Source organism: Narcine bancroftii, chromosome 1 (genome assembly GCF_036971445.1).
Source record: "Narcine bancroftii isolate sNarBan1 chromosome 1, sNarBan1.hap1, whole genome shotgun sequence".
Classification (NCBI taxonomy): Eukaryota; Metazoa; Chordata; class Chondrichthyes; order Torpediniformes; family Narcinidae; genus Narcine; species Narcine bancroftii.
Genome location: NC_091469.1, coordinates 167,074,389 through 167,086,872, shown reverse-complemented (window position 1 = coordinate 167,086,872; position 12,484 = coordinate 167,074,389). Strand labels below are relative to the sequence as shown.

The 12,484-nt window shown below is 47.1% G+C and overlaps 1 protein-coding gene across 1 annotated transcript; it reads right to left on the bottom strand.

The window, feature by feature from the left end:
- Positions 1-6,335: 6,335 nt before the first annotated feature.
- On the bottom strand, positions 6,336-11,956 carry LOC138754039 (zinc finger protein 112-like; the record flags this gene model as incomplete). Its single annotated transcript, XM_069917778.1, has 1 exon — positions 6,336-11,956. A coding segment is annotated over one exon (849 nt), but the record flags the coding sequence as incomplete, so codon positions are not given.
- Between the last annotated feature and the right edge of the window lie 528 nt (positions 11,957-12,484).

Sequence of the window (12,484 nt, the reverse complement as noted above, 5' to 3'; positions counted from 1 at the left end):
TCCTTGAGGAAATTGACTTTCTGGGCCACAAGATTACCAGAGATGGTGTCACCCCCCTACCTGACAAAGTGGAGGCTAAATGACAGTTCATCAGATCAACAACACTGAAGGGGCTACAAGAATTCATGGGCATGATAGATTTTTACAATAGCTTTATCCCCACAGCAGCCAAAATTATGTGGCCCCTTTCTAATGTTGGGCTTGACATAGCAGCTCATGTGGATGGATGAAGCTCACAACGCTTTTGAGGAGACCAAGGAGGCTCTGTCGCATACAATGATGTTAGTCCACCCATGAATGGGCATACCGATGGCCCTCACAGTTGATGCGTCCATCATGGCAGTAGGCACTGTCCTGGAACAGTTCGTTAATGAATCATGGAGACCTCTCACTCTTTTCAGTCACCACCTGCAACCCCAAATTGAAGTACAGCGTGTTCGACAGAGCCGGTAGCCCTCTACCTGGGCCATCCGCCATTTCTGCTACTTCCTGGAGGAGTGGCCGTTCACTGTCTATGCGGACCACAAGCCGCCAACAGTTGAGACACATCCTAAGTCTCTGAATTCACCACCTTAAACTACCATCTCTCTGGAAAAAACTGTCGCTGACGCACTCTCCACGCCAGCAATCAACGCCTTATCACAAGGCATCAACTACCATGATCTGGTGCACTCCTAGTAAGACCACCCTGAAATGCAGAGCTTCAGGACTGAGGTCATGGGATTGCAGCTCCAGGACCTCCCACTTGACACCAATGGTACTATGTTCTTCTGCCGCTGGTCCCCGCCCAATGGACGAAAACAGTTTCCAACACGATCCACAGCTTGTCTCACCCCTCCATCCAAACGGCAGCGCAATTAGTATCCTTCCAATTTTTCGGGCACGGCATACACAAACAAATCGCAAAGTGGGTGAAAACCTGCATGGACTGCCAGACTGCAAAGTTCCAGCGACACACCAAGCCCCATGTCCAGCAGTTTGATGCTCCAACCTGCAGGTTCCAGCACGTCCACCATGACATAGTTAGGCCCGTGGGTCGCGCTACCTGCTCATAGTGGTGGACAGGTTCACTCGATGGCAAGAGGCCATCCCCCTCCTTGACTCCTCCCCCGATATGTGTGCCAGGGCTTTCTTCTCTGCCTGGGTCTCCCGTTTTGGCATCCCAGTATACATAACGACCCACCAAGGAGCTCAGTTCACCTCTGCCCTGTGGAATGAGCTCTCCAAACTCATGGGCACCCAACTGCAGTGCACCATGGCTTGTCATCCTCAGGCTAATGGGCTGGTCGAGCACTTCCATCGTCACTTGAAATCAGCACTGATGGCATGGCTCAAGAAGCCCAACTGGGTCGACGAACTGCCCTGGGATCTCCTCAGGATATGCACAGCACTTTCCCTATTTTAATATATTCTCATTTCAAAGTATCATCTTTCAAATTTTGATCTCTTTACTCTAATAAATCCAACTCTGTGACTGTTACTTTATGTAGTTTTAATTCATTGATAAAACAGATAAACATTTTGCATAACTTCACATTAAGACATTCATAACAATGAATAACAAAGTATTTACTGTATAATGATAGAGATATAAAACATATATAAAGAAGCTCAAACTTTAAAGAGATATATCGTGATATTAAAAGTGATGCAAAAAATTCAAAGAAAAATTTCTCGTGCTCATGCTTCTACATCCTGAAGAGGTTGTTACGACATATGACATCATAGTCACTATGGTAAAACAATAGTTCTCTTAAAGAGACAGGCACAAAATTAACTAAGAATAAAAAACACAAAGTTTTAACCTTTACATTTCAGCCAAGTATAAGATTAGAAATCAAAATTTTAAACTGGAAGAAACTAATGTTAAAAAATTACCATTCCCAAGAATTCCTACCAGCTTTTAACTGTAGCTGGTCTTGAATACTTGATAATGCCCCAAGAAATCAATAATTTCTTGTCCAAAGATGCATTTGTCTGGATTGATGGTCAATCTAAATTTTTGAAGACGAAAAAAAGTGTATGAAGATGTTCCAAATGTTCTTCCTTAGTCCCACTGGCCACTAGAATGTCGATGAGGTAAGTGAAGATATTGGTCATGTCACATCCTAAAGCATCCATCACCCGTTGAAATGATTGAGCAGCATTCTTTAATCCGAATGGCATTCGTAAAAATTCCAAAAATCCAAATGGGGTAATTATTGCTGTTTTGGAATGTCTACTGGCTCTTCTGGTACTTTGTGATGGCCACGCACCAAGTCTATTTTGGAGAAGATCTTCGCTCCATGCAAATTAGCCAAAAAATCCTGAATATGAGGCATCCGATAATGATCTGGGATGTTGGCGTCGTTAAGCCACCTGTAATCTCCACAAGCTCGCCAACCTCTATTGTGTTGGGGGAACATATATAATGGAGATGGCCAGAGACTGTCAGACCTATGAATTATGCCTAGTTCCTCCATCTTGGCAAACCCTTCCTGATGTAAATGCAGCTCCTCTGGAGGCAAGCGGCACATGTTAGCATGGATAGGAGGGCCCTTAGTACAAATATGGTGAGTAACACTGTGCTTTGCAGTGGATGCAGAAAATTGTAGAGTCGTAATTTCAGGAAAATCTTCCAAAAGCTTGGAGAATTCATCTACTGGTTTACTTAATGTTTGGAGGCACAGGGCAGGGGTAGAGGCATCTGCCAGAGGAATGGTCTGAAAAGTAGTTCCATCTATTAGCTGATGTCCTTTTAAGTCAATGAGGAATGAATGAGCCCAAAGAAAATCTGCACCAAGCAAAGATCAGGATCCTGCTGCTATAATAAATGGCCAAGTGTAGAGATGATTCTCAAACTTGACATTTATCTTCCTGGTGCCAAAGGTCGGAACGTTGGAACCATTAGCTGCTCATAGTTGCAGGTACGGGGTAGGATGGTGTTTGTCAAAACCGGTGGGTGGAAATACATTAACTTCTGAACCCATGTCCACCAGAAATTTTTGATGGGACGACTGGTCCCATACATACAGTAGGCTTGCAGGTTTCTCGCCAACCGCCACAGCCCTAACTGGTGGTTGCCCTGAGTGTTTTCTGCAAATGAGCGGGATGGAAGGCACTTACAGGCATTTACTCCCCAATGCCTGTGGTAATAACACCAAGACGAGGTGTCCACACGCTGCCTGCTTGTCTTGGGGTGTTGCCTGCTTGTAGGGAGTGATGTGCTAAAAGCATTAGAGTGTGGTCAATATTGGAGGGGCTGGTTGTGCAGACTTGTTTTTCCTCACTGTGCTTTTTAGGTTCCATTACTACAGCCCTTGGGTCATGAAATGAACACTGGGATAACAAGAGCCTAATATCATCTAGCATTTGCTCAAAAAAAAGCTGCTCGAGTAATATATTGGGCCTTTCGCCAGCTACCCTGAATGGGGTTAACTGGGCAATTTGCCCAGTTAGTTCCCCATTCACAGGGCAGTTTGAAAGGGTCTGACATGATTATTAACATGAGAAACCAACCGAGTCCCTGCCCTACCCCAGAACTGGTTAGGGAACCCAGTAATACTCAGCTAGGTCGTGTCCTCCTGCAGCTTGAAACTGAAAATGGCTGACCCAGTTGTCCGGTGATGTCACGCTTACATGTTAGCGTCACAGGAAAACCCCTGGTGAAGTGCCTGCCATGATCGGGAGGGGAGAGAGGTCACTGCCGCTGGGCTGGCAGGGAGGTCACTGGTGGGAGGGGAATGGAGGAGGGGTCAACTGCACAGGGAAGGGAAGAGGGGTCAGCTGCTGCAGGGTGGGGGGGAACCATGATTGACAGTGGGAGAGAGGCACAGCTGGTGGGGGGGTTTGGGGAGACTAGCTTGTGTGACGCATCACTTACTGGGTTATGGCTGGGGCGGGATCCTCCTTAAATCGCTGGGTTGGCAATTTACTGGGGTGATCCAGCCCCAGCTTGAAAGGTGCTGGGAACACCTTTCACCCATTTAACACACCTGGGTCCAAGGAGGGCTGCCCAAGTGTGGCAATTTAAAAACGCCCACTCTCTCTTCATAATGTTCACAATCTTCCTTTTCTTTAACTCCCTCTCAGGTCTCTCTTTTTCTCTGCACCATGTTATAAATTCCACTCTCCACTTGAAGTTTCCATCTCACTTTCTTCCAAGCAAAATAGTTCCCTTGTAGATTCTGTAATGGGCTGATCAAGAAAGTATGGACAGATACGTCCCATAACCCCTTGTCAGGGCTCCTCAGACCGTCTCATCCGCATTCACCTCCATGTTTCACCCCTCACGTGTCTGGCCATTCCACCAGCCCAATGTCCCGGGTGGGGTGAGAGGGGGGAGTTTTGCTGATGGGGACAGTGAGCTGACTAGGACAGGGGAATGGCATTACCTGCAGGATGACAGAAGGGAGTGAAATAGAGACAGAAGTAAAAGGTAGAAGAGGGGATAATCAAAGCGTTAGACAGAAAAAAATCAATGCAAACAAGAAGAAAGGCCACATTGCAAATTGAATGATAAAGTCCCAGTATGAGAGCACTTAATCTGAATGCCCAGAGCACTGGAAACCAGGTGAATAAATCCACCCAAAGGGTGGCCACAACACAAATGTGGTTCCAGGTTGGAGATGATTGTGAATTAAATTCCCAGGGGTATCAGGGAATTCTTAATGATAGGAAGGAAGATATGGGAGGTGGGGAAGTCCCTGTTGATTATGGGTGGGATCAGGGTGACAGTGGGAGATGATCTAGTTTGTTTGGAGGTGAATGGGGTGGGGAAGCCCATGTTGATTCAGAGTGGGATCAGGGTGACAGTGGGAGGTGATCTAGTTTGTTTGGAGGTGAATGGGGTGGGGAAGCCCCTGTTGATTCAGGGTGGGATCAGGGTGACAGTGGGAGATGTTCTAGTTTGTTTGGAGGTGAATGGGGTGGGGAAGCCCCTGTTGATTCAGGGTGGGATCAGGGTGACAGTGGGAGATGATCTAGTTTGTTTGGAGGTGAATGGGGTGAGGAAGCCCCTGTTGATTCTGGGTGGGATCAGGGTGACAGTGGGAGATGATTTCATTTGTTTGGAGGTGAATGGGGCAGGGAAGCCCCTGTTGATTCTGGGTGGGATCAGGGTGACAGTGGGAGATGATCTAGTTTGTTTGGAGGTGAATGGGGTGGGGAAGCCCCTGTTGATTCAGGGTGGGATCAGGGTGACAGTGGGAGATGATCTAGTTTGTTTGGAGGTGAATGGGGTGAGGAAGCCCCTGTTGATTCTGGGTGGGATCAGGGTGACAGTGGGAGATGATTTCATTTGTTTGGAGGTGAATGGGGCAGGGAAGCCCCTGTTGATTCTGGGTGGGATCAGGGTGACAGTGGGAGATGATCTAGTTTGTTTGGAGGTGAATGGGGCGGGGAAGCCCCGGTTTGGAGGTGAATGTTGGAGATGTGGGGGAGGGGGTATTGATTCATAAGAACAAAAGAAATTGGAACAGGAGTAGGCCATCTGGCCCATTGAGCCTGTCTGTGTTTTTTTTGCTTAAATCGGGGGGTCAAACTCAAATTCACGGAGAGCCAAAATTAAAAACTTGGACTAAGTCGAGGGCCGAACTAAATATTTATTGAAAATTTTCAACAACATCTGCATGTTTTCTCTTCTTTCAACATATGTAATGTTAAACTTTTTCTTATTAAAATAAATATTTAATAATAGTTTTGGATAAACTCTTTCCAGAAGCATTAACAAATGAGAAATAAAATATTCAATAAATAATATTTCTCTATAGAGGATTTGTCAAATGTTGCTAGTGTGCTGTCGAATAGTAAAATCTGAGGGCTATTGAGAATGTGGGAGAATAACATGATTCCTGAAACAATCAAATGGGTGACTGATTGTGGGCATGAACTCTAGCAGGGTTATTTGCCGTGCCCTTTTTCCATTGGTACAGATATCCTTTGATTTACACACTTTTCAAGTTTTATGCCTAATGAGCTTGTATCCAGGTGCAGGACCATTTTTAACCAGGAATATATTTATCACTGTGACATGAAACTATTGGAATATCGTTTTATCCTGAGATTAAAGTTCATATACTTACTCAGGCCTGTGTGCGGGAGGGCGGGGTTTACGGGCGATCGGGTTGGACAACGACAGTGCGGGGGCATCGGCTCTCGCTGCAGGGCGGCATCTCGGCGGATCAGCGGCCCCGTCACCGTGAGTCGCAGGTCGGCCTGCGGCAGGGAGGGGGAGTGGGCAACGGTCCTGGCGAGTTCAGGCACGAGGCCTCCGGTTCCGAGCGCTGGGAAGCGGCCTTGGCTTCCCCTGACACCGGCCAGGCCCCAAAAGCAGAGTTCACGGTGAGACCCTGCAACGTAAACAGAGGAGGTGGTGGCGATTAGTGGGCTGACACCAATGCATTCTGGGATTTGTAGCTGTGCATGCGCTATACTGCCGCCGCGGCCAGCGGGCCACCTCTAATACATTTTTTAAATGATCTTGCTGGCCAAATATAATTATATTGGCCCGTGGGCCAGAGTTTGACATTTGTGGCTTAAATCTACTCCCCTGAATCTTCAGGCTGTGTCCTCCAGTTCTGGTCTCACTTGCACTGAAACCAAATTTTCTGCCTCTATCTTATCTACCCTTTTCATACTTTATATGTTTCAATAAGACCTCCTCTCATTCTTCTGAATTCGAGTGAGTATATCCAGGAGCAATCTGGTGAACCACCGCTGGACTGCCTCCAAGGCCAGTGAATCCTTCCTCAGGTATGGAGACCAGAACTCTACACAGTTCTTCAGGTACGGCCTCACCAGGGCCTTGTATAGTTGCAGCATGACCTCCCTGCTCTTGAATTCAAGGCCTCTAGTGATGAAGGCCAACATTCCATTTGCCTTCTTAATAACCTGTTGTACCTGCAATCCAACTTTATATGATTCATGCACAAGCCCTCCCAAGTCCTTCTGCACGACAGCATGCTGCAGTATTTTTCCTACCAAAATGGATGACCTCACATTTACTAACATTGTACTCTGTAACAGAGTATTTAGAGGTGTTTTGTGAAGGATTATTAGAGCAGGTTGCACACAAATGTTTTAAAACACAGAATATTTGCAGGACTTTTGCAGTGTTTTTTGCAAAAAACAACAAAAAGGTTGCGGCAAACAGCTTGCCCGGGAGAGCCTGTGATTTTTGCAGACAGACAGAACAGTTTTGCTCTAAGAGAAGGAGGGGGTGAAAGAGAGAGAGACAGAAATCAGTTCCAGAAGGACAAAGCTGGCAAACTTTTGGAAGACTGCCTGGTCAAAGAAGACGTCTGGCTGAAAGGTGACCAGCAAGAAGGAGGACCATTTGGAGACCCCTGAAGGGGACAAGTTTCGTCAGCAAAACTGATTAAACAGGAATCAGGTGCGATGTCCTGGAACAAAAAGGAATCTCTCTCTGAAGACCAACAAGAACCCTCCTGAGTGGTAAAAATTTGCCTGTTAAGCACCAAAGACTGGCGAACTTTGTTAATATAAACTTCTGTGCACAGAACAAGAATTGCCTGCAACCAGTGAGGTTAGACTGTGATCCAAAGAACTTTTCTGATCTTAAATATGCATTACACACACCTGCGTTTAGTATTGAAGGGGGGATTAAGTAGGTTAGGTAGGTTGAATAAGTAGGTTAAGTAATAAGTTAAAGTTTAATTCTGTTTTTTTTTGTTCAAATATAATTAAAAACTACTTTTGTTTAATTAACTCTGTATTGTGATGCATGTCTATGGCTCCTGGCTTTTGGAGTCCTCTGGACTCCGTAACATTTTCCATCTGCCACATCTTTGCCCACTCCTCCTAACTTTACTCTATCCTTCTGCAGCCTCCCCACATCCTCTGTACAATTTGCTTCTTCACTCAATTTAGTATCATCCACAATCTTGGCTACACGACCCTCTGTCCCCTTTTCCAAATCATCAATGTACAATGGTGAACAGCTGTGGGCCCAGCACCGACCCCTGCGGCCCCCCCACTTACCACTGTCTGTCAATCAGAAAATCACCCATTTATCCTGACTCTCAGGTAACCAATCCTCAATCCATGCCAATATACTTCAGCCAACTCCATTCATCTGTATCCTATTGATAAATCTCTTGTGCAGCACCTTATCAAATGCCTTCTGGAAATCCAAATATACAAAATCAACCTATTCCCCTCTATCTACCGCATCCAATATAAACTCAAAGAACTCCAGCAAGTTTGTCCAAAAGACCAGCCGTTTCTCAATACATGTTGCATCTGCCTGATGGATTTCCTTTGTTCTAAATGTCTCACTATTTCATCCTTAATGACATTAAGCTAACTGGCCAGTAATTACCCGTCTTCTGCCTATATCCCTTTTTGAAAAGTGGCGTGACATTTGCTGTCTTCCAGAACCTGCCCAGAATCCAGAGAATATTGGTAAATGACTACGAACACATCAACTATAACTCCCATTTCCTTCAGTTCCCTGGGATGCATCCCATCAGGACCAGGGGATTTGTCCACTTTCAGTCCCATTAGTTTTCTCAATACCATCTCTTCTGTACAGAGTTCCTTGAAGGTGGATTCCCATGTAAACAGAATGGTTAACAAGGCATATGGTATGCTGGCCTTCATAAATCATAGTAAAGAGTATAGGAGCTGGGAAGTGATGCAGCGGCTATTTAAGGCATTGGTGAGGCTATGTTTGGAGTATTGTGTTTAGTTCTGGTCTCTAAATTATAGGAAGGATAGAGATAAGGTGGAGTGAGTGCAGAGAAGATTTACAAGGATGTTGCCTGGCTTACAGAATCTGGACTACAGAGAAAGATTAAGGAGACTGGGACTTTATTCATTGGAACGTAGATGGTTGAGAGGGGATTTGATCGAGGTATTTAAAATAATGAAGGGAATAGATAGACAAGACATGAGTAGACTCTTTCCCCTGAGGGCAGGGGAGGTTGGAACAAGAGGACATAAGTTAAGGGTAAGGCGGAAAATCTTTAGGAGAAATATTAAAGGATGCTTCTTCACTCAGTGAGTGGTGGCAGAATGAAATGATCTTCCAGAGGAGATAGTTGTCACAGGGTCCTTTCTGTCATTTAAGAGAAGGTTGGATGTGTACATGGATATGAGGGGGTTGGAGGATTATGGGCGGAGAGGGGGAACTAGTGGAGCTGTTCAAGTGAACTGACGTGGATTCAAAGGGCCGATATGGCCTGTTTCCGCGCTGTAAACTGTTATAAGGTTAATTATTTTATTGAGGCCCTCACCTCCCTATCACCACTCTTTGGCAAGCTGGATGTGTCTTCCACCGTGAAGACACAAAATATTTGTTCAATACCTCGGCCATTTCCTCATTACTCAATATCAATCTCCATTTCTCCTCTTCCCATGGACCTATGTTGACTAAGGATATTGACTATGTTGATAGTGGGAGATGATTTAGTTTGTGATGAACAGAATATTGAAGATAGGGGAGGTGGGGAACCCCTGTTGATTCAGGATGAGATCAGGAGGTCAGTGAGAGATGATGTAGTTTCTGAGGAGCAGAATGTTGAATCGATCTGAGTAAAGATGAGGAATAATAAGGGGACAAAAATCACTTGGGGGAGTCAACCACAGGTCCTCAAATAATGGCAGCAAAGAGGCACAGGCACTGGTCGAGGAGTTTAAAGGGCATTCAGGCAGTGAAATGCTGTGGGGACAGGAGATAATGTTGCCCATAAGGTGCTTCAGAAATCAAGAACGGGACCAAAATTTACCAGTCGCAGCCATTTTTATTCACTGTCTATCACGGTCCAGTTCAGACAGGGTCTGTCCATACCAGCCAGCCCAGCAAGTACAAAGGGGAAGTGACCCAGGGGATCTGATGCAGTTCCGATGAAAAATCCGATGAACAGGTGCAGCAGGTCGCCTGGGGATTATACAAACACACGGAGAGCTGGAGCTGGAAGGAAAATTCCATCGGAACAACAATCTGGACACGAATCGTCGACACCATCCACAAACTGGAGGGACAACACCTTATATTCCATCTTCACAGTCTCCAACTCAATGGCATGAACATTGATTCCCAATTTCCATTCACCCTCATCTCTGTCCTCTTTCCTCCAGCTCCCCTCCCCCTTCCCTGCCTTCTCCTGTCAGAGAGAAACCCTCTGCCATCTCCCCATCACTTCTCAGCTTTTCTCCCCACCCCTCCCACCTCTGACCAATGACCCAGTGCTGCTGCCCCTGCTCCTCCCTCCTGTTCATTCGGGTGGTTTCCCCATTTCTAGCCATCCTGGGAAAGGCCTCAGGCAAGAAATGCCAACTGTTTACTTCCTATGCAAGCTGCGTGCCCTTCTGAGTTTCTCCTGCACTTGTGTCCTGCGTTAGGTCCCAGCATCTGCCACCTTTGTCCACTGAAAATCCAGAGGTTGCAGCGTTGAGTTTCAAACTGAATCAGTTGCAAACACCAAAGAGAACTTGCACAGCGAAGTCTTGTACACTGACGTCTCCTGGGTGAATGATCTCATCACTACAGCCCAGCCACGCAGGCACCGGGTCAGAGGTCACCACCACAGTCACCTCAGGAGTGGCACACAAAATGCTGAAACAACCTAGCAGGTCAGGCAGCATCCGTGGAAGGTGATAGACGGCAGGATCCCCACTCAGAATAGCAGGGTAAAGGGCAGAAGCCCAAATAATGGAGTGGGGAGAGTGAGACTGGGAGGAGCTCAGGCTACAGGGAAAATCCCCATCAACACAACAATCCTTCGACCTGTGGGTTCTGAAACACTGACCCTTCGGCCCACATGTGTGTACTGAACAGGAGGCAAACTGCTGCCTGCACATGATCCACCTCCCTCCGTGTTCATGGATCTGGCAAGAACCAACTCCATCTGGCTGTCCATTCCAGGTGCTCACCAGTCTCTGTGTAAAATATTTGCCCCGAACACCTCCCTTAATCTTCCTCCCTCCCCCCACACCCATTAACGAGTGAAGGTTTTACTGGAGGGAAACAATGTTGACTGTCCAGCCTGAACACTCGCTCTCTCCCCATGTGAACTCGCTGGTCTCCAGAGAGCTGAGAGAATGCCATGCCACACTGGGAGCAGGTGAACGAAGTCTCACTTGTCTAAATTTTCTAGTGGTCCTGTCAAGAGGACTGTGCAAATCCCTTGCTACTAGAGACCAGCCTCTCTCTGCTGTGAACTCGTTGGTGTGAACTCAGGTTGGAGGGCTGGGAGAACCCCTTCCCACACAGGGAGCAGGTGAATGGTTTCTCCCTGGTGTGAATTCTCCGGTGTGCCTGCAGGTTGGATGGACGAGAGAACCCTTTCCCACACAGGGAGCAGGTGAATGGTTTCTCACCGGTGTGAATTCTCTGGTGTGCCTGCAGATTGGAGGGATGAGAAAACTCCTTCCCACACAAGGAGCAGGTGAACGGTTTCTCCCCAGTGTGAACCCGCTGATGTGCCTGCAGGTTGGAGGTCTGAGAGAACTCCTTCCCACACAAGGAGCAGGTGAACGGTTTCTCCCTGGTGTGAATTCTCTCGTGCCTCAGCAAGTTGGAGAACCGAGAGAACCCTTTCCCACACAGGGAGCAGGTGAATGGTTTCTCCCCGGTGTGAACACACTGGTGTGAACTCAGGCTGTAGCGCCGAGAGAACTTTTTCCCACAGAGAGAGCAGGTGAACGGTTTCTCCCCAGTGTGAAGTCTCTGGTGCCTCAGCAGGTCAGAGGATTGAGGAAACCCCTTCCCGCACAGGGAGCAGGTAAAGGGTTTCTGCTCAGTGTGAACCCACTGGTGTATCCGCAGGTTGTAGGATCGAGAAAACCCCTTCCCACACAGAGAGCAAGTGAAGGGTTTCTCCCCAGTGTGGACTCTCTGGTGCCTCAGCAGGTTGGAGGATCGAGGGAACCCCTTCCCACACACGCAGCAGGTGAACAGACTCTCCCCAGGGGGAGCGCAGGGATGTGATTCTAATACGTCCACAGGAAGCCCCTCCTCACCACACGGTTCACTTTGGAGAGTTTTATCTGTCGTATCACTGGTCACCTGACCCTCCATGTCGGCCAATCGACTGAAGTCCAGTTCACACATTCAGCGGGTGCAGGGATTTTCCGTGCCGTGATCTCTGTGATTCTCATCCACCGAGAAATCTGGCTGATACTACGGTCCTGAGGAATTCAGTTGGAGGGTCAGACCACAACGTGGCGTTGTCTGAAGCTTCCTGTCAGGAAACGCGCTGTTTTCTTAACCCTGTGAAGAGAAGATGGTGGAGTAAGAGGGAGCCAGGCATTCTCTGGAGCCAATGTTCCAGGACAACACACCTTGGGCGCATGGTTAGTAACACGACAAACCGTGGAGTTTCCTAAACTGTGAGGAGGATCAGTACGGAGAAGACACATGGTGACAGAGCTACAAATCCTTCTCCCCCAATCAATTCTCACCATCTCTCTCTCTCCTGTCCTGCCAACTATATCAGATTATCACCATTTGTCTGTTGGTCTGTATTCTTCCCCCACCTTT